Raw genomic sequence first — 17,907 nt, 5'->3', positions numbered from 1 at the left:
GGATTGGGAAACTTTCTCAGGACAACAGAAGGTAACAAAACGGGCAATACGGGCTGAAAAGATGAAGGACGAGGGGAAGCTGACCAAGAATATAAAGAAGGACAGTAATAGCTTCTTCAGATATGTTAAGACAAAAAGAGTAGCAAAGTCAAATGTGGGTCCCTTGAAGGCAGACACGGGTGAAATTATTATGGGTAACAAGGAAATGGCAGAAGAGTTGAACAGGTACTTCGGATCTGTCTTCACTAAGAAAGACACAAAGAATCTCCCAGATGTACTGGAGATCAGAGGATCTAGGGGGGTAGAGGAACTGAAATAAATTTTCATTAGGCGAAAAATTGTATTGGGTAGAGCGACAGGACTGAATGTTGATAAATCCCCAGGGCCTGGTGGTCTTCATCCCAGGGTACTCGGGGAGGTGGCTCTGGAAATAGTGAATGCATTGGTGATCATTTTCCAATGTTCAATAGATTCAAGATCAGTTCCTGATGATTGGAGGACAGCTAATGTTATCCCACTTTTCAAGAAAGGAGCGAGAGAGAAAACGGGGAATTACAGACCAGTTAGCCTGACTTCGGTGGTGGGAAAGATGCTGGAGTAATTTATTAAAGAGGTAATAACGGTGCATTTGGATAGCAGTAAAAGGATAAGTCCAAGTCAGCGTGGATTTGTGAAAGGTAAATTATGCTTGACTAATCTTCTGGAATTTTTTGAGGACGTGACAAGTAAAATGGATGAAGTGGAGCCAGTGGATGTAGTGTATCTAGACTTTCAGAAAGCCTTTGATAAGGTCCCGCACGAGAGCTTGGTGACTAAAAATAGAGCACATGGTATTCGGGGTAGGGTGTTGACATGGATAGAGAAATGGTTGGCAGACAGGAAGCAAAAAATAGGAGTAAACGAATCGTTTTAATAATTACAGGCAGTGGCGAGTGGAGTGCCGCAAGGCTCGGTGTTGGGGCCACAACTGTTTACCATATATATTAATGATTTGGAAGAGGGAATTAGAAGCAACAATAGCATGTTTGACGATGACACAAAGCTGGGTGGCAGTATGTACTGCGAAGAGGATGTTAGGAGATTGCAGGGTGACCTGGACAGGTTGAGTGAGTGGGCAGATGCGTGGCAGATGCAGTATAATATAGATAAATGTGAGGTTATCCACTTTGGCGGCAGAAACAAGGAGGCAGATTATTATCTCAATGGAGTTAGGTTAGGTAAGGGGGAGGTCCAGCGAGAACAGGGTGTCCTTCTACACCAGTCACTGAAAATTGGCGTGCAAATGCAGCAGGCAGTGAAGAAAGCTAAAGGCAAGTTGGCCCTCATAACGAGAGGATTTCAGTATGGGAGTAAAGAGGTTATTCTACAGTTGTATAGGGCCCTGGTAAGACCACATCTGGAGTATGGTGTACAGTTTAGCTCTCCTAATTTGAGGAAAGACATCCTTGTAATTGAGGCAGTGCACCGTAGGTTCGCGAGATTGATCCCTGGGATGGCGGGATTAACATATGATGAAAGATTGAAAAGACTGGGCTTGTATTCACCGGAGTTTAGAAGGATGAGAGGGGATCTTATAGAAACATCTAAAATTATAAAAGGACTGGACAAGCTAGATGCAAGAAAAATGTTCCCAATGTTGTGCGAGTCCAGAACCAGGGGCCACAGTCTTAGAATAAAGGGGAGGTCATTTAAAACTGGGGTGAGAAAGAACTGTTTTAACCAGACAGTTGTGAATTTGTGGAATTCTCTGATACAGAGGGCAGTGGAAGCCAAATCACTGGATGGATTTAAGAGAGAGTTAGATAGAGATACAAGAGGGTCTTCTAGAGGTAGAGGGAGGAGGCAAGATAAAGGACGAATTACTGATGAAAACAGCGACTCTGGAGAGGAGAAATCGAGCAAGTAGATACAAGAAATGCTGCTGCTGGTAACAAGGCTCCCCCGACAAAGCACTGGATGTGGTCGGGCCACATCCGTAGAGACGGCACACGAGGCTAGCATGGAACCCGGGTCTCTGGCGCTGTGAGGCAGCAACGCATTCAAGAGAGAGCTAGATAGAGCTCTGAGGGATAGCGGAGTCAGGGGGCACGGGGAGAAGGCAGGAACGGGGTACTGATTGAGAATGATCAGCCATGATCACATTGAATGGCGGTGCTGGCTCCGAATGGCCTACTCCTGCACCTATTGTCTATTGTCTCTACCGGTGCGCCACCATTGATGCCAGTGCAGTAATGATCACTTGTGAGGCAGTTTTCTGAAATTGCTTTGGAGAATTTGAGAGAGGCTTTGATACATATTCTTGATCAGTACAGGCGTCCGGGGTTATGTGGAGAATGGGGTTGAGAGGGAGAGATAGATCAGCCATGATTGAATGGCGGAGTAGACTGGTTGGGCTGAATGGCTTAATCCTGGTCCCGGATCATGAAAAAAAAGGAATACGCTCACATTTTCTTTTGAAAATCAGTACTTTATTGAGATGCGGCAACAGATGAACAGAGTAATGATACAAGCTCCAAGTTATATGATTATCATTATCATCCAAATTATTAAAAGGTTGCAAATATCAAGCATTGTGTATTAGCATGGGCTTCATCAACTGGAATACAATAGACAATAGGTGCAGGAGGAGGCTATTCGGCCCTTCCAGCCAGCACCGCCATTCAATGTGATCATGGCTGATCATTCTCAATCAGTACCCCGTTCCTGCCTTCTCCCCATACTCCCTGACTCCGCTATCCTTAAGAGCTCTACCTAGCTCTCTCTGGAGGTTGTCCAAGCGGTGCCTGCGCAACATGCTTGTCCAGCCTCCCGAAATCAACCCAGTGTCATAAGGCCATAAGTCATACAGCAGGTGATAGGAGCAGAATTAGGCCATTCGGCCCATCGAATCTACTACGCCATTCCATCATGGCTGATCTATCTCTCCCTCCCAGCCCCATTCTCCTGCCTTCTCCCCACAACCCCTGACACCCGCACTAATCAAGAATCTATCTATCTCTGCCTTAAAAGTATCAATTCACATGGCCTCCACTGCCTTCTGTTGGAGTTACTAAAGCTGTATGCATGTAATCATCTACAAAGTATAATTCAAATCAATAGCAAAAAAAAGCGAATTGGAAATGTGAGGAATTGCAGAACATCTATTAGATTAAGCAGCTCATCTCCTGCAAATCAAGTGTTAAGACTCGTCATCCCTGATCTTCCGACATACAGCACCCGGACGTTTACACTGTGCATTATTATTATGCATTTGCTTCACATAAATATTGCAAACCAGACGGACACCAGAGCAGGGAACAGCACAAGAGATCATTTAACTTGGTCACTCGCGTTGCAGAAGTCAGTATTACAACAGTGGATAGCGACTGAGACTCCTCCAATATCTTGCTGATAACCACAAAGAGCAGAAGGACTACATCCAGCTTCGTAAAACGTTACACCAGCTGGAGAAACAGAATGGGCAGTTAAATAATTTCTGTGTTCATAATTCATGTACCATTTTAGAGTGCTGCAGCGTGGAAACAGGCCCTTAAGCCCAACTTGCTCACACCGGCCAAAATGTCCCAGCACACCAGTAACACCTGCCTGCGCTTGGTCCATATCCTCCCCCCCCACCCCACCCTAACTTGTCCTATCCATGTACCTGTCTTACTGTTTCTCAAACGTTGGGATAGTCCCTGCCTCAACTACGTCCTCTGGCAGCTTGTTGCATACATCCACCGCCCTCTGTGTGAATGCCACTGAATTTCACATGTTTATGAGTAAATCAGCTATTGATTCGCAGTATTGGACAGTCTTTACATCTTTGCCAGGACTAGAGGGTGTGAGCTACAGGAAGAGGTTGAGTAGACTGGGTCTCCATTCCTTGGAGCGCAGGAGGATGAGGGGTGATCTTAGAGATGTGTATGAAATCATGGCAGAAATAGATTGGGAAGATGCACAGAGTCTCTTGCCCAGAGTAGGGAAACCGAGAACCAGATGACATAGGTTTAAGATGACGGGGAAAAGATTTAATAGGAATCGGCGGGGGTAACCTTTTCACACAAAGGGTGGTGGGGGAATGTTTCCGCGCTGTATCTCTAAACCAATCAAAGCTAAAGGTGTGAATCTCAAATTGGTTCTTACTTACCAATCGTCGCATTCCCAAGAGCGCATTGCTCGTCATTGCCAGCGCATGTAACAGAATTGGTCACGCATCTGTCCGTTGATTCTGGGCAGTGGTAACACCGCAAACAGTTACCTGTACATGAGAACAGGGAAGGTTGTGTGAGAGACACCTGTAGCTCATTCTGCGGCTGCACTGAAAACGAACACCTCCTTTCAATAAACATAGAACAGTCCCGACACAAACTGCTGGAGTAACTCAGCGGGTCAGGCTAGCCTCTCTGGAGAAGAGGTAGAGGTGATGTTTTGGTCGAGACCCTCGCCCATCCGAGTGGTTGTACTGGCTTGAAAGTCGCCTTGTTGAGTCTCGTTGTCTGTAACTCGTTTTCACCGAGCTGCCAGTCCCGCTGAGTTACTCCAGCACTTTGTGTCTATTTTCGGTGTAAACCGACACCTGCAGTTCCTTCCTGCACAATAGCACTGTCGAGCTCTCTGATGTTTATAGCACGTAAACACAGGCCATTCGGCCCACCGAGTCCGTGCCCACCAGCGACCAGCACTATCCTAAACACTGCCAAAGTAGTATCTAAACTATCTACACACTTATAGTTTTGCCTTTTAGCACTGTTATTGTTTGTTTTATGTGTACATATGTGTGTCTGTGTGTGTGTGTGTGTGCGTGCGTGTGTGTGTGCGTGTGTGTGTGTCTGTGTGTGTGTGTAGAATAGAATAGTTCCTTTATTGTCATTGTAACATGAGCCATGTACAACGAAATTGTAAAATGTCAGCCAGTCAGTGCACCATTCAAACATTTCTAAAAGCTAACGATACATACAAGGTAAAATATTTTAAAAAAGATAAACAACTAAAATAAATATCATGAAAATAGCACGCATAAACACCCAACCCTACATCCTTCTGTCGATTTCACAGTCTCTTATTATGTATCGCCCCTGCGTTCCTTGGCGGCTACATTTAGTGCCTTTATAGCAGTGGGGTAAAAACTATTTTTAAGTCTGTTTGTCCTTGTCCTTGTAGATCTGTACCGTCTGCCTGACGGTAACAGTTCAAACAGGGAGTGTCCGGGGTGGGAAATGTCCTTTATAATACTCTGGGATTTTTTGATGCAGCGGGAACTGTGTAAGTCCTCCAAGGTAAGTAGAGGGCAGCCGACAATCCTCTGGGCGTTGTCAATGGCCCTCTGGAGCGCTTTCCTCTGAGCCGCTGTGCAGCTGGTGTACCATACGCATACACAGTATGTTAGGATGCTCTCAATGTAGCACCGATAAAAGGACAACAGCAGTCTCTGAGTGATGTTATTCTTCCTGAGCACCCTCAGGAAGTGCAGTCTCTGCTGGACCTTTTTCAGCAGCGCAGAGGTGTTCACGCTCCACGTCAGGTCCTCCTCAATATGGATTCCCAGGAAGCGGAAATCCGCCACCCTCTCCACACAGTCCCCTCTGATAGTTAATGGTAACATGTCCGTTTTATTCTTTCTGAAGTCTATTATTATTTCCTTTGTCTTTAAGGTGTTGAGGAGCAGGTTATTTTCTCCACACCACACTGTCAGCTGCTCCACCTCATCCCGGTAGGCGTACTCGTCCCCCCCGGTGATGAGTCCCACCACCGTAGTGTCATCCGCAAATTTGACAATGGTGTTGCTGTGGTGGGCGGGGGTGCAGTCATGTGTATAGATGGTGTAGAGCAGGGGGCTCAGCACGCAGCCCTGTGGAGAGCCGGTACTGAGGCTGAGGGCCGTGGATGTGTGATGGCCCACTCTGACTCTCTGGCTGCGAGCTGACAGGAAGCTATTTATCCACATGCAGGTGGAGTGTGGAAGTCCCAAGTCCCCCAGTTTGTCCACCAGTTTATGGGGAAGGATGGTATTAAAGGCAGAGCTGTAGTCCACAAAGAGCATCCGCACGTAGCTCCCCGGCTGCTCCAGGTGGAACAGTGCAGCATGGAGGGCTGTGGCTATAGCGTCCTCTGTGGATCTATTCGCTCTGTACGCAAACTGGTGGGTGTCAAAGCTTCGGGGCAGGAGTGATGTGATATGACCCCGGACCAGTTTTTCAAAACACTTCATCACCACTGGTGTGAGTGCGACTGGCCGGTAGTCGTTGAGGCTGGAAATGTGGGGTTTTTTGGGCAAGGGGACTATGATTGCGGACTTCAGACAGGATGGAACAGTGGACTGGGCCAGAGACTGGTTGAAAATCCTCGTACAGACTCCAGCCAGCTGGTCAGCGCAGTCCTTCAGCACGCGTCCAGAGACGCCGTCGGGTCCAGTAGCCTTCCTTGGATTGATGGCCCGCAGCGTGCGCCTCACCTCATGCTCCTCTATCTTGAGGGTTAGGCTGCTGTGGACCATGTGGTGTGATATGGCTGTCTCGGGTGGCTCCACTTCAAAGCGAGCAAAGAAGAGGTTCAGCTCCTCTGCCAACGAGGCGTCACCTTCAGCAGCTCCAAGGTTGGTCTTATAGTTGGTTAGATACTGGATCCCCTGCCACACCTGCCTGCTGTTGTTACTGTCCAGGTGGTCCTCTATCTTCCTCCTGTAGTCTAATTTGGCCTCTCTGATGCCTCTCTTCAGGTTAGCTCGGGCCATGCTGTATAAAGCCCTATCGCCAGACCTAAAAGCAGTGTTCCTCTCTTTTAACAGCCGCTGGACCTCCCGGGTCATCCAGGGCTTCTGGTTGGGGTAGACCCGGATGCGTTTGTCCACTGTGACAGTGTCCATGCAGTTTTTAATGTAACATAGTACACTGTCTGTGAACACCTCCAGGTCCCGGTGTTCAAACACATCCCAGTTGGTCCTGTCGAAGCAGTCCTGCAGCTGCTGAGATGCACCATCAGGCCAAGTTGTGATGGTCTTTGTGATGGTAGGAGCGGTTTTCCTGAGGGGGGCATATGCAGGAATTAAAAACAGGGACATATGGTCCGACTGACCCAGGTGTGGTAGTTGTCTAGCCCTGTAGCCCAGCTTGATGTTGGAGTAGACCTTGTCCAGTGTATTAGCTCCTCTTGTAGCACATTTAACATGCTGATAGAATTTGGGGAGCATTTTCTTCAAGTCCGCGTGGTTAAAGTCCCCTGCTATGATGTGAACACCGTCAGGATATATGCTCTGTTGACTGCTAGTGCTACCATACAAATATCCGATAGCCGAGTTAGCATTAGCATCCGGTGGTATGTACACAGCAGTTATCATGACAACAGTAAACTCTCTAGGGAGATAAATGGGCCTGCATTTAACAGTCACATACTCCAGGTCCGGGGAGCAGTGACTGTCTACAGTCACTGTGTTTGTACACCAGGTGTTGTTCACGTACACACAGAGCCCTCCACCTCTGCTCTTACCAGAGTCTCTTGTCCTGTCATGACGCTGTGCTGTGTAGCCTGCTAGCTCGATAGCAGAGTCCGGAATGAAAGAATGAAGCCAGGTCTCCGTGATCAACAGGATACAGCTGTCCTTCACGGCGTTGTTAGCTGCAGTCTGCAGCCTAAGTTCATCCATCTTGTTAGCGAGGGATCTGGCGTTCGTTAGAAACAGGCTGGGAAGCGGTGGTTTCAGTGGCTGCCTCCGTAGCCTGACCAGAGCGCCGGCCCTGCCGCCTCGCTTTTGCCTTCTCTCTCTGCGCCGCCTTCGCCTCCTCCCCGCGGGGATGGTGATCCACGGAGAGTCGGGGCTCCTCGCTATGTCCGCCGGGATCTTGTATGAGCGGACAAACTCGGCGGTAACCCCCCATTCGCGACCGGCTCCAATCCTAAGAAGATCCTGCCGGCCGTAGACGTTGTTCGCCCGACAGTAAGTACACAGGGCACAAAACAACACGCACACATACACATACACATACACAAAAAAACACGAGCACTGACCGGGAGGACATCGAGCCGCTGCAACTGTGTGCGCCGCCATTTTCTCAACGACGTTCTTCAGTTGACGGCCCCGGTCAACTGAAGAACGTGTGTGTGTGTGTGTGTGTGTGTGTGTGTGTGTGCGTGTGTGCGCGTGTGCGTGTGTGTGCGTGTGTGTGTAAGAAGGAACTGCTGATGCTGGTTTCTCATTTCTTTTGATTTAAAGAACGATTTATTTCACGGATTTGATTTATTCGATTTTTTTTTTAAATTATCAATTGAAAAAGACCGCTAAAAACTCGAAAAAAATACTTTCTCATTTTTTAAAAAGGCGTTAAAAAAACACTTTTCTTTCAACGAATAGATTAAAAAAAACAACGCCCTTTAAAAAAACCTGTTTGTTTAAAGTTTTATCATTAAAAAAAATTTGGGTTAAATATAAAAAGAAGATTGTTTTATTTGAAAGATTCTGTCTAAAAAAAAAAGCCATTCAATCCCGCCCGTTTGTTTACGGTTTTCTCATTTAAAAAAGTCCTTCGATGGCGCTCGACGCCCAAATGGTCCGGGTTGCACGTTTGGGGCCTCTCCTGCCCTTCCCACTGAAAAAAAGTTTTTTCTCATTTCTATTGATTTTACAAAAGAACATTTAGCCAGCACCGCCATTCATTGTGATCACGGCTGTTCATCCACAATCAGTAAACCGTGCCTGCCTTCTCCCCATATCCCTTGATTCCACCAGCCCCTAGAGCTCTATCTAACTCTCTCTTAAATCCATCCAGTGATTTGGCCTCCACTGCCCTCTGTGGCAGAGAATTCCACAAATTCACAACAAATTCTCTGGGTGAAAAGGTTCCTTCTCACCTCTAAGACTGTGTGTGTGTGGCCCCTGGTTCTGGATTCGCCCAAAATTGAGAACATGTTTCCTGCATCTAGTATTTCCTGCATTTATTTCACGGATTAGATTTAAACGAATATTTTAAAAATCAGTTAAATAAAACAGCTAAAAAACCCGAAAAAATTACTGGGTTTGTGGGTGGGGTGAGGGTGGAGGGGAGTGGGGTGGTGGGCGGGAATGGGGAGGTGAGTGTGGGTGGGGTGGGTGAGGGGTAAACGGGAGTGGGGGTGGGGGGAGGGTAATGGGGGAGGGGAGTGGGTGGGGGGCGGGAAGTGGGGGGTGGGGAAGGGGTGGAGGAGAGGGTGCTGACCGATGCAGGAGAGGCTTTGATCCACGGCTCGCTCTGGCTGCAGTGCTGGCCACACGGGGCCGAGGTGAGTGGCCCCCTCTCCCCTTCCCAGTCCCCCCTCGCCCGCCCACGGCCCCGGGAGACACCCCCCGCCCGGCAACGGGCTTCGTCAGTTGGGGGAGGTTTGCCCCAGGGAGAGATTTGGACGCAACGAGTCTACCTCAGTCTAGTACAAGAATAAAACACTCTTGACTTGACAATAACTAACTCCATAAATTGGACTGGATCGGAAACACCGATGCGCTCTACAAAAAGAGCCAGAGCAGACTGTTCCTGCTGGGGAGACTCGGGTCCTTTGGAGTGGAGGGGGCGCACCTGAGGACTTTCTACCACACGGTGGTGGCATCGGCCATCTTCTATGGAGTGGTCTGCTGGAGCAGCAACATCTCAGCGGCGGAAGGGCTCGCCAAGCTGGTCAGGAAGGCCAGCTCTGTCCTGGGTTGCCCCCTCGACTCAGTGCAGGCGGTGGGAGAGAGGAGGACGACGGCAAAGATAACATCGCTGCTGGACAACGACTCCCACCCCATGCAGGACACTGTCACTGCACTGAGTAGCTCCTTCAGTGACAGACTCCTTCACCCCAAGTGCGAGAAGGAGAGATATCGGAGGTCCTTCCTTCCCGCTGCGAGACTGCACAACCAGCACTGTTCCCAGCAGACGAGGCAACAGTAACAGTTAAGGAATACACAGTAAACTGATGACAATTTATCCTTTTATCTTTATTTTATTTATAATTATTGATCTCTTGCTATCCACTTTGCTGCTGCTGTAACACTGTAAATTTCCCCGGTGTAGGACTAATAAAGAAATATTATATTATTATTATTATTATTAGTAGTAGTAGTAGTAGTATTATTACTATTATTATTATTTTGTTATTATTATATTCAGTAAGAAACTCCCTACATGTTAACAAACACACAGGCTAAATGTTTCACCTAGAATTCCAATCCCACTTGAGAATCTAAAATGCCTTTCCACAGTTAAACTGCAGGACAACAAAATAGTTTTGATTTTCTTACCCAGAGGGGCGCTGAGAATGAGACCGGCGACCAGGACCAAAAGGCAATTCATCTTTGGATTTTAGCAGCTGAGCTTCGAAGGCAAGAGAGAGAGAACAGGGACAAAATTCGATCAGAAGTCTTTCATACTCCCTGATATCTGAAGAAGGGTCCCAGCTGGAAACGTCACCAGTCCGTGTTCTCCAGAGCTGCTGCCTGACTCGCTGAGTTACGCCAGCTCTCTGCGCCTTTATTGAAAATCCCCCTGTGGTTTTGACAAATGGGAGGGTCTTCTAGAGGTAGTGGGAGGAGGCAAGCTAAAGGACGAATTACTGATGACAACAGCGACTCTGCAGAGGAGAAATCAAGCAAGTAGATGATACTAAGATAGGTAGTGGAGTTAGTAATGAAGTAGAGTTTCAAAGTCTACAGAGAGAATTGGGCCTTTTGGAAGGGTGGGCTGAAAGATGGCAGATGGAGTTTAATGCTGATTAGTGTGAGGTGCTGCATTTTGGTAGGACAAATCAAAATAGGACGTACAGGGTAAATGGTAGGGAATTGAGGAATGCAGTGGAACAGAGGGATCTGGGAATAATTGTGCATTGTTCCCTGAAGGTGGAATCTCATGTGGATAGGGTGGTGAAGAAGGCATTTGGTATGCTTGCCTTTATAAATCAGAGCATCGAGTATAGAAGTTGGGATGTAATGTTAAAATTGTACAGGGCATTGGTGAGGCCGAATCTGGAGTATGGTGTGCAGTTCTGGTCGCCAAATTATAGGAAAGATGTCGACAAAATGGAGAGGGTACAGAGGAGATTTACTAGAATGTTGCCTGGGTTTCAGCACTTAAGCTACAGAGAGAGGTTGAACAGGTTGGGTCTTTATTCCTTGGAGCGTAGAAGGTTGAGGGGGGACTTGATAGAGGTTTTTAAAATTTTGAGAGGGACCGACAGAGTTGACGTGGGTAGGCTTTTCCCTTTGAGAGTGGGGAAGATTCCAACAAGGGGACATAGCTTCAGAATTGAGGGACAAAAGTTTAGGGGTAACATGAGGGGTAACTTCTTTACTCAGAGGGTGGTGGCTGTATGGAATGGGCTTCCGGTGGAAGTGGTGGAGGCTGGCTCGATTTTATTATTTAAGAGTAAATTGGATAGGTATATGGATAAGAGGGGATTAGAGGGTTATGGTCTGAGTGCAGGTAGATGAGACTAGGTCAGAGAGAGTGGTCGGCGTGGACTGGAAGGGCCGAACGGGCCTGTTTCCGTGCTGTAGTTGTTATATGGTTATATGGTTATACGATATAACACGAGGCCAGCATGGAACCCGGGTCTCTGGCGCTGGGAGGCAGCAACGCATTCAAGAGAGAGCTAGATAGAGCTCTGAGGGATAGCGGAGTCAGGGGGTTTGGGGAGAAGGCAGGAACGGGGTACTGATTGTGAATGATCAGCCATGATCACATTGAATGGCGGTGCTGGCTCCGAATGGCCTACTCCTGCACCTATTGTCTATTGTCTCTACCGGTGCGCCGCCATTGATGTCAGTGCAGTAGTGTTCACATGTGAGGTAGTTTTCTGAAATTGCTTTGGAGAATTTGAGAGAGGCTTTGACACAGATTCTTGATCAGTACAGGCGTCCGGGGTTATGTGGAGAATGGGGTTGAGAGGGAGAGATAGATCAGCCATGATTGAATGGCGGAGTAGACTCGATGGGCCGAGTGGCTTAATCCTGGTCCCGGAACTTATGAAAGAAAGGAATACGCTCACATTTTCTTTTGAAAAACAGCACTTTATTGAGATGCGGCAACAGATGAACAGAGTAATGGTACAAGCTCCAAGTTATATATGATTATCATTATCATCCAAATTATTAAAAGGTTGCAAATATCAAGCATTGTGTATTAGCATGGGCTTCGTCAACTGGAAGGAGGTTGGCCTGCGTAACATGCTTGTCCAGCCTCCCGAGATCAACCCAGTGTCATAAGGCCATAAGTCACACAGCAGGTGATAGTAGCAGAAATAGGCCATTCGGCCCATCGAATATACTACGCCATTCCATCATGGCTGATCTATTTCTTCCTCCCAACCCCATTTTCCTGCCTTCTCCCCACAACCCCTGACACCCGCACTAATCAAGAATCTATCTATCTCTGCCTTAAAAGTATCAATTCACTTGGCCTCCACTGCCTTCGGTTCGAGTTAATAAAACTGTATGCATGTAATCATCTACAAAGCATTATTCAAATCAATACAAAAAAACAGCGAAATGGAAATGTGGGGAATTGCAGAACATCTATTAGATTAAGCAGCTCATCTCCTGGAAATCAAGTGTTAAGACTCATCATCCCTGATCTTCCGACATACAGTACCCGGACGTTTACATGGTGCATTATTATTGTGCATTTGCTTCACATAAATATTGCAAACCAGACTGACACCAGAGCAGGGAACAGCACAAGAGACAATTTAACTTGGTCACTCGCGTTGCAGAGGTCAGTATTACAACATTGGATAGCGACTGAGACTCCTCCAATATCTTGCTGAAAACCACAAAGAGCAGAAGGACTACATCCAGCTTCGTACAACGTTGCACCAGCTGGAGAAACAGAATGGGCAGATAAATAATTTCTGTGTTCATAGATCATGTACCATTTTAGAGTGCTGCAACGTGGAACCAGGCCCTTCGGACCAACTTGCCCACACCAGCCAACTTGTCCCAGCGACATTAGTCCCACCTGCCTGCGCTTGGTCCAAATCCCCCCCGCCAAGTTGTGCTATCCATGTACCTGTCCTACTGCTTCTTAAACGTTGGGATAAGACCCTGCCTCAACTACGTCCTCTGGCAGCTTGTTGCATACACCCACCGCCCTCTGTGTGAATGCCACTGAATTTCACATGTTTATGAGCAAAACAGCTATTGATTCACAGAATTGGACAGTCTTTACATCTTTGCCAGGACTAGAGGGTGTGAGCTACAGGAAGAGGTTGAGTAGACTGGGTCTCCATTCCTTGGAGCGCAGGAGAATGAGGGGTGATTTTATAGAGGTGTATAAAATCATGGGAGGAATAGATTGGGAGGTTGCACAGAGTCTCTTGCCCAGAGTAGAATGGAGAACCAGAGGACATAGGTTTAAGGTGAAGGGGAAAAGATTTAATAGGAATCGGCGGGGGTAACCTTTTCACACAAAGGGTGGTGGGGGAATGTTTCCGCGCTGTATCTCTAAACCAAGCTAAGCTAGAGGTGTGCATCTCGAATAGGTTCTTACTTACCAATCATCACATTGCCACGATAGCATTGCACGTCTTTGCCAGAGCATGGAACAGAATCGGTCACGCATCTGTCCGTTGATGCTGGGCAGGAGTAACACCGCAAACAGTTACCTGCACATGAGAACAGGGAAGGTTGTGTGAGAGACACCTGTAGCTCATTCTGCGGCTGCTCTGAAAAGGAGCACCTCCTTTCAATAAACATAGAACAGTCCCGACACAAACTGCTGGAGTAACTCAGCGGGTCAGGCTAGCCTCTCTGGAGAAGAGTTAGAGGTGATGTTTTGGTCGAGACCCTCGCCCATCCGAGTGGTTGTACTGGCTTGAAAGTCGCCTTGTTGAGTCTCGTTGTCTGTAACTCGTTCTCACCGAGCTGCCAGTCTCAAGCGGAGGTGGGGAGAAGGGAGGGGCTGTGCGGGGAATTGGGGTAGGGGTGGGGTGCAGGGGAGTGGAGCGGGGGGGGAGTGGGGGTGAGGTGTTGGGGAGTGGGTGTGGGGAGGAGAATGGAGGAGGGGAGTGGGGGAGGGGAGTGGGGTGGGGGAGGGGAGTGGGGTGGGGGAGGGGAGTGGGGCGGGGGAGGGGAGTGGGGTGGGGGAGGGGAGTGGGGCGGGGGGAGTGGACCCAAAGCCTCTCCTGCATCGGTCAGCACCCTCCCCTCCCCTCCCCCACCCCCCTTTCCCCCACCCCCTTCCCCCACCCCACTCCCCTCCACTCCTCCCACCACCCCCACTCCCCCCCCACTCCCCTCCCCCATTCCCCTCCCCCCCCCACACCCCTCCCCCACCCCCACACCTCCCACTCCCCTCCCCCCCCCCACTCCCCTCCCCCATTTCCCTCCCCTCCCCCACCCCCACTCCCCTCCACCCTCCTTAGGAGATAGATTTAGACTTTAAAATGTGGAATAACTTTAAAAATATAACACCGATTTCAATGAAACTTCTTCCATTAGCACCAAAGGGATGACGGTGAGTAAGGTGGGCTTAAAATCGTCGTGCTATCGTGTACTCCCCTCCCCCTTGTCCCAACCCTATCCCCACTCCCCCCCACCACTCCCCCTCCTCCGTCCCTCCTCGCCCGCCCACCCACCCGGCAACGGACTTTGTCCAGTGCAACAATAAAACACTTAACCTGACAATAACGAACTCCATATTCAGTAACAAACTCCCTACATGTTCACAAACACACAGGCTAAATGTTTCACCTCGAATTCGGATCCCACATGAGAATCTAAAATCCCTTTCCACAGTTAAACTGCAGGACAACAAAATAGTTTTGATTTTCTTACCCAGAGGGGCGCTGAGAATGAGACCAGCGACCAGGACCAAAAGGCAATTCATCTTTGGATTTGAGCAGCTGAGCTTCGAAGGCCAGAGAGAGAACAGGACAAAATATCGAACAGAAGTCTTTCAAACCCCCTGAAATCTGAAGAAGGGTCCCAGCTGGAAACGTCACCAGTCCGTGTTCTCCAGAGCTGCTGCCTGACTCACTGAGTTATGCCAGCTCTCTGAGCCTTTATTGAAAATCCCCTGTAATTCTGCCAAATGGGAGGGTCTTCTAGAGGTAGTGGGAGGAGGCAATCTAAAGGACGAATTACTGATGCCTTGCTTAGAGGTAAAGGAACCTTGAACAACTGGAAGAGATGATAATTGCGAAATTAAGTAATTACGAAAAATATAGATACGAACCCCCCCCCCCTCCCCCCCACACACACACACAAATTTCGCCTCACTTGCACCACCTCCTTCATCTGCTCCAGATGTCAACTTCTCCACATCGGCGAGACCAAGCGCAGGCTCGGCGATCGTTTCGCTCAACACCTCCGCTCAGTCCGTCTCAACCAACCTGATCTCCTGGTGGCTCAGCACTTCAACTCCCCCTCCCACTCCCAGTCTGACCTTTCTGTCATGGGCCTCCTCCATTGTCAGAGCGAGCGAGGCCCAGCGCAAATTGGAGGAACAGCACCTCATATTTCGCTTGGGCAGTTTACACCCCAGCGGTATTGACCTCTCTAATTTCAGATTGCCCCTGCTTTCCCTCTCCCTCCATCCCCTCCCCATTCCCAGTTATCCCACTAGTTTTCGTGTCTCTGACTACATCCTATCTTTGTCCCCCCCCCCCCCTCCCTCACATCAGTCTGAAGAGGGGTCTCGACCCAAAAATTCACCCATTCCCTTGTCTCCAGAGATGCTGCCTGACCAGCTGGGGTAGGGCGAGGAGAGGAGGGGGAGGGAGGAGAGGGTGCTGCACCAATGCCGGGGAGGTTTGGGCCCAATGGGTCCACTTCGTCTAGCAAATTACTATTTATGTTAACCTTATTCAACAACAAATGGTTAATACAAGTTTGGCGCAGCGGCAGATTTGCTGCCTTGCAGCGAATGCAGCGCCGGAGACCCGGGTTCGATCCCGACCACGGGCGCTTTAGCCACCACCCTCTGATGAAATAAATTCCTCCTTAACTCCTTCATAATCCTAATAATCATAATCGTACTATATTAGCCAAGTATGCTTTGCAACATATCAGGAATTTGATTTGACGTACAGTTATAGCAACAGTACACACAAAATAAATTTTAACACGAACATCCACCACACTGACTCTCTCCAGAGATGCTGCCTGACCCGCTGAGTTACTCCAGCATTTTTGTGATACCTTCGATTTGTACCAGCATCTGCAGTTATTTTCCTAGCCCCACAACACATTCCTCACTGTGAATGTGGAAGGCGAGAAAAAAGTTCAGTCTCTTCCCTTGTTTACCCCCAGCACTTTGTGCCATTCCCCAGGGCCACGTGAACAGCCTTTGTCGTTGCTTTCAGTTTCGATTCAGATTTCCAGCGACTGTTTCAGGTCGAGCAGATAACGTCTCTTCAAAATTGACTGCCGTTACTGCAGGCAGTTGTACGCCTGACTAACCAGTATCCATGCTGCCAGATGCAATCTCTCTCCTGCACCTTGACCTTCTTGCTTAGGAGTGGCACGGTGGCGCAGTTCTTCACACAGAGAGTGGTGAGTCTGTGGAATTCTCTGCCACAGAAGGTAGTTGAGGCCAGTTCATTGGCTATATTTAAGAGGGAGTTAGATGTGGCCCTTTTTGCTAAAGGGATCAGGGGGTATGGAGAGAAGGCAGGTACAGGCTACTGAGCTGAATGATCAGCCATGATCATATTGAATGGCGGTGCAGGCTCGAAGGGCCGAATGGCCTACTCCTGCATCTATTTTCTATGTTTCTATGTTTTCTATGTTTTAGAGCTGCTGCCTCACGGCACCAGAGGCCCCGGTTCCATCCCGACCACGGGCGCTGTCTCATAGAAACATAGAAAATAGGTGCAGGAGTAGACCATTCGGCCCTTCGAGCCTGCACTGCCATTCAATATGATCATGGCTGATCATCCAACACAGTATCCCGTACCTGCCTTCGCTCTATACCCCCTGATCCCTTTAGCCACAAGGGCCACATCTAACTCCCTCTTAAATATAGTCAATGAACTGGCGTCAACTACCTTCTGTGGCAGAGAATTCCACAGATTCACCACTCTCTGTGTGAAAAAAAACTTTCTCATCTCGGTCCTGAAAGACTTCCCCCTTATCCTTAAACTGTGACCCCTTGTTCTGGACTTCCCCAACATCGGGAACAATCTTCCTGCATCTAGCCTGTCCAACCCCTTAAGAATTTTGTAGGTTTCTATAAGATCCCCCCTCCATCTTCTAAATTCCAGCGAGTACAAGCCGAGTCTATCCAGTCTTTCTTCATATGAAAGTCATGCCATCCCAGGAATCAATCTGGTGAACCTTCTCTGTACTCCCTCTATGGCAAGAATGTCATAGTGGCTTCCTCCCACACTCCAAAGACGGACGGATTTGTAGGTTAATATCTGAAGAAGGGTCCCAACTGGAAACGTCACCATTCCGTGTTCACTAGAGCTGCTGCCTGACTCGCTGAGTTACGCCAGATCTCTGAGCCTTTATTGAAAATCCCCCTGTGGTTTTGACAAATGGGAGGGTGTTCTTAAGGTAGTGGGAGGAGGCAAGCTAAAGGACGAATTACTGATGACAACAGCGACTCTGGAGAAGAGAAATCGAGGAAGTAGATACAAGAAATGCAGCTGCTGGTAACAAGCCTCCCCCGACAAAGCACTGGATGTGATCAGGCAACATCCGTAGAGACGGCACACGAGGCCAGCATGGAACCCGGGTCTCTGGCGCTGTGAGGCAGCAACGCATTCAAGAGAGAGCTAGATAGAGCTCTGAGGGATAGCGGAGTCAGGGGGTATGGGGAGAAGGCAGGAACGGGGTACTGATTGTGAATGATCAGCCATGATCACATTGAATGGCGGTGCTGGCTCTGAATGGCCCAATCCTGCACCTATTGTCTATTGTCTCTACCGCTGCGACACCATTGATGCCAGTGCAGTAATGATCACATGTGAGGCAGTTTTCTG

General features: G+C 48.6%; 1 protein-coding gene across 1 annotated transcript; it reads right to left on the bottom strand.

Annotated features, from left to right (window-relative positions):
- Positions 1-11,994: 11,994 nt before the first annotated feature.
- LOC144602679 (prostate stem cell antigen-like) lies at positions 11,995-15,253 on the bottom strand. The gene is made up of 4 exons (XM_078415811.1): positions 15,200-15,253; positions 14,756-15,100; positions 13,474-13,584; positions 11,995-12,799 (listed from the first exon to the last, which is right to left on the bottom strand). The coding sequence occupies exons 2-4, from the start codon at positions 14,805-14,807 to the stop codon at positions 12,612-12,614; spliced, it is 351 nt and encodes a 116-aa protein (XP_078271937.1). The 5' UTR covers positions 14,808-15,100; positions 15,200-15,253; the 3' UTR covers positions 11,995-12,611.
- Positions 15,254-17,907: the final 2,654 nt, after the last annotated feature.

Source organism: Rhinoraja longicauda, chromosome 19 (genome assembly GCF_053455715.1).
Source record: "Rhinoraja longicauda isolate Sanriku21f chromosome 19, sRhiLon1.1, whole genome shotgun sequence".
Classification (NCBI taxonomy): Eukaryota; Metazoa; Chordata; class Chondrichthyes; order Rajiformes; family Arhynchobatidae; genus Rhinoraja; species Rhinoraja longicauda.
The sequence above is the reverse complement of the archived record's forward strand: the minus strand, read 5'-3'. Positions and strand labels throughout refer to the sequence as shown.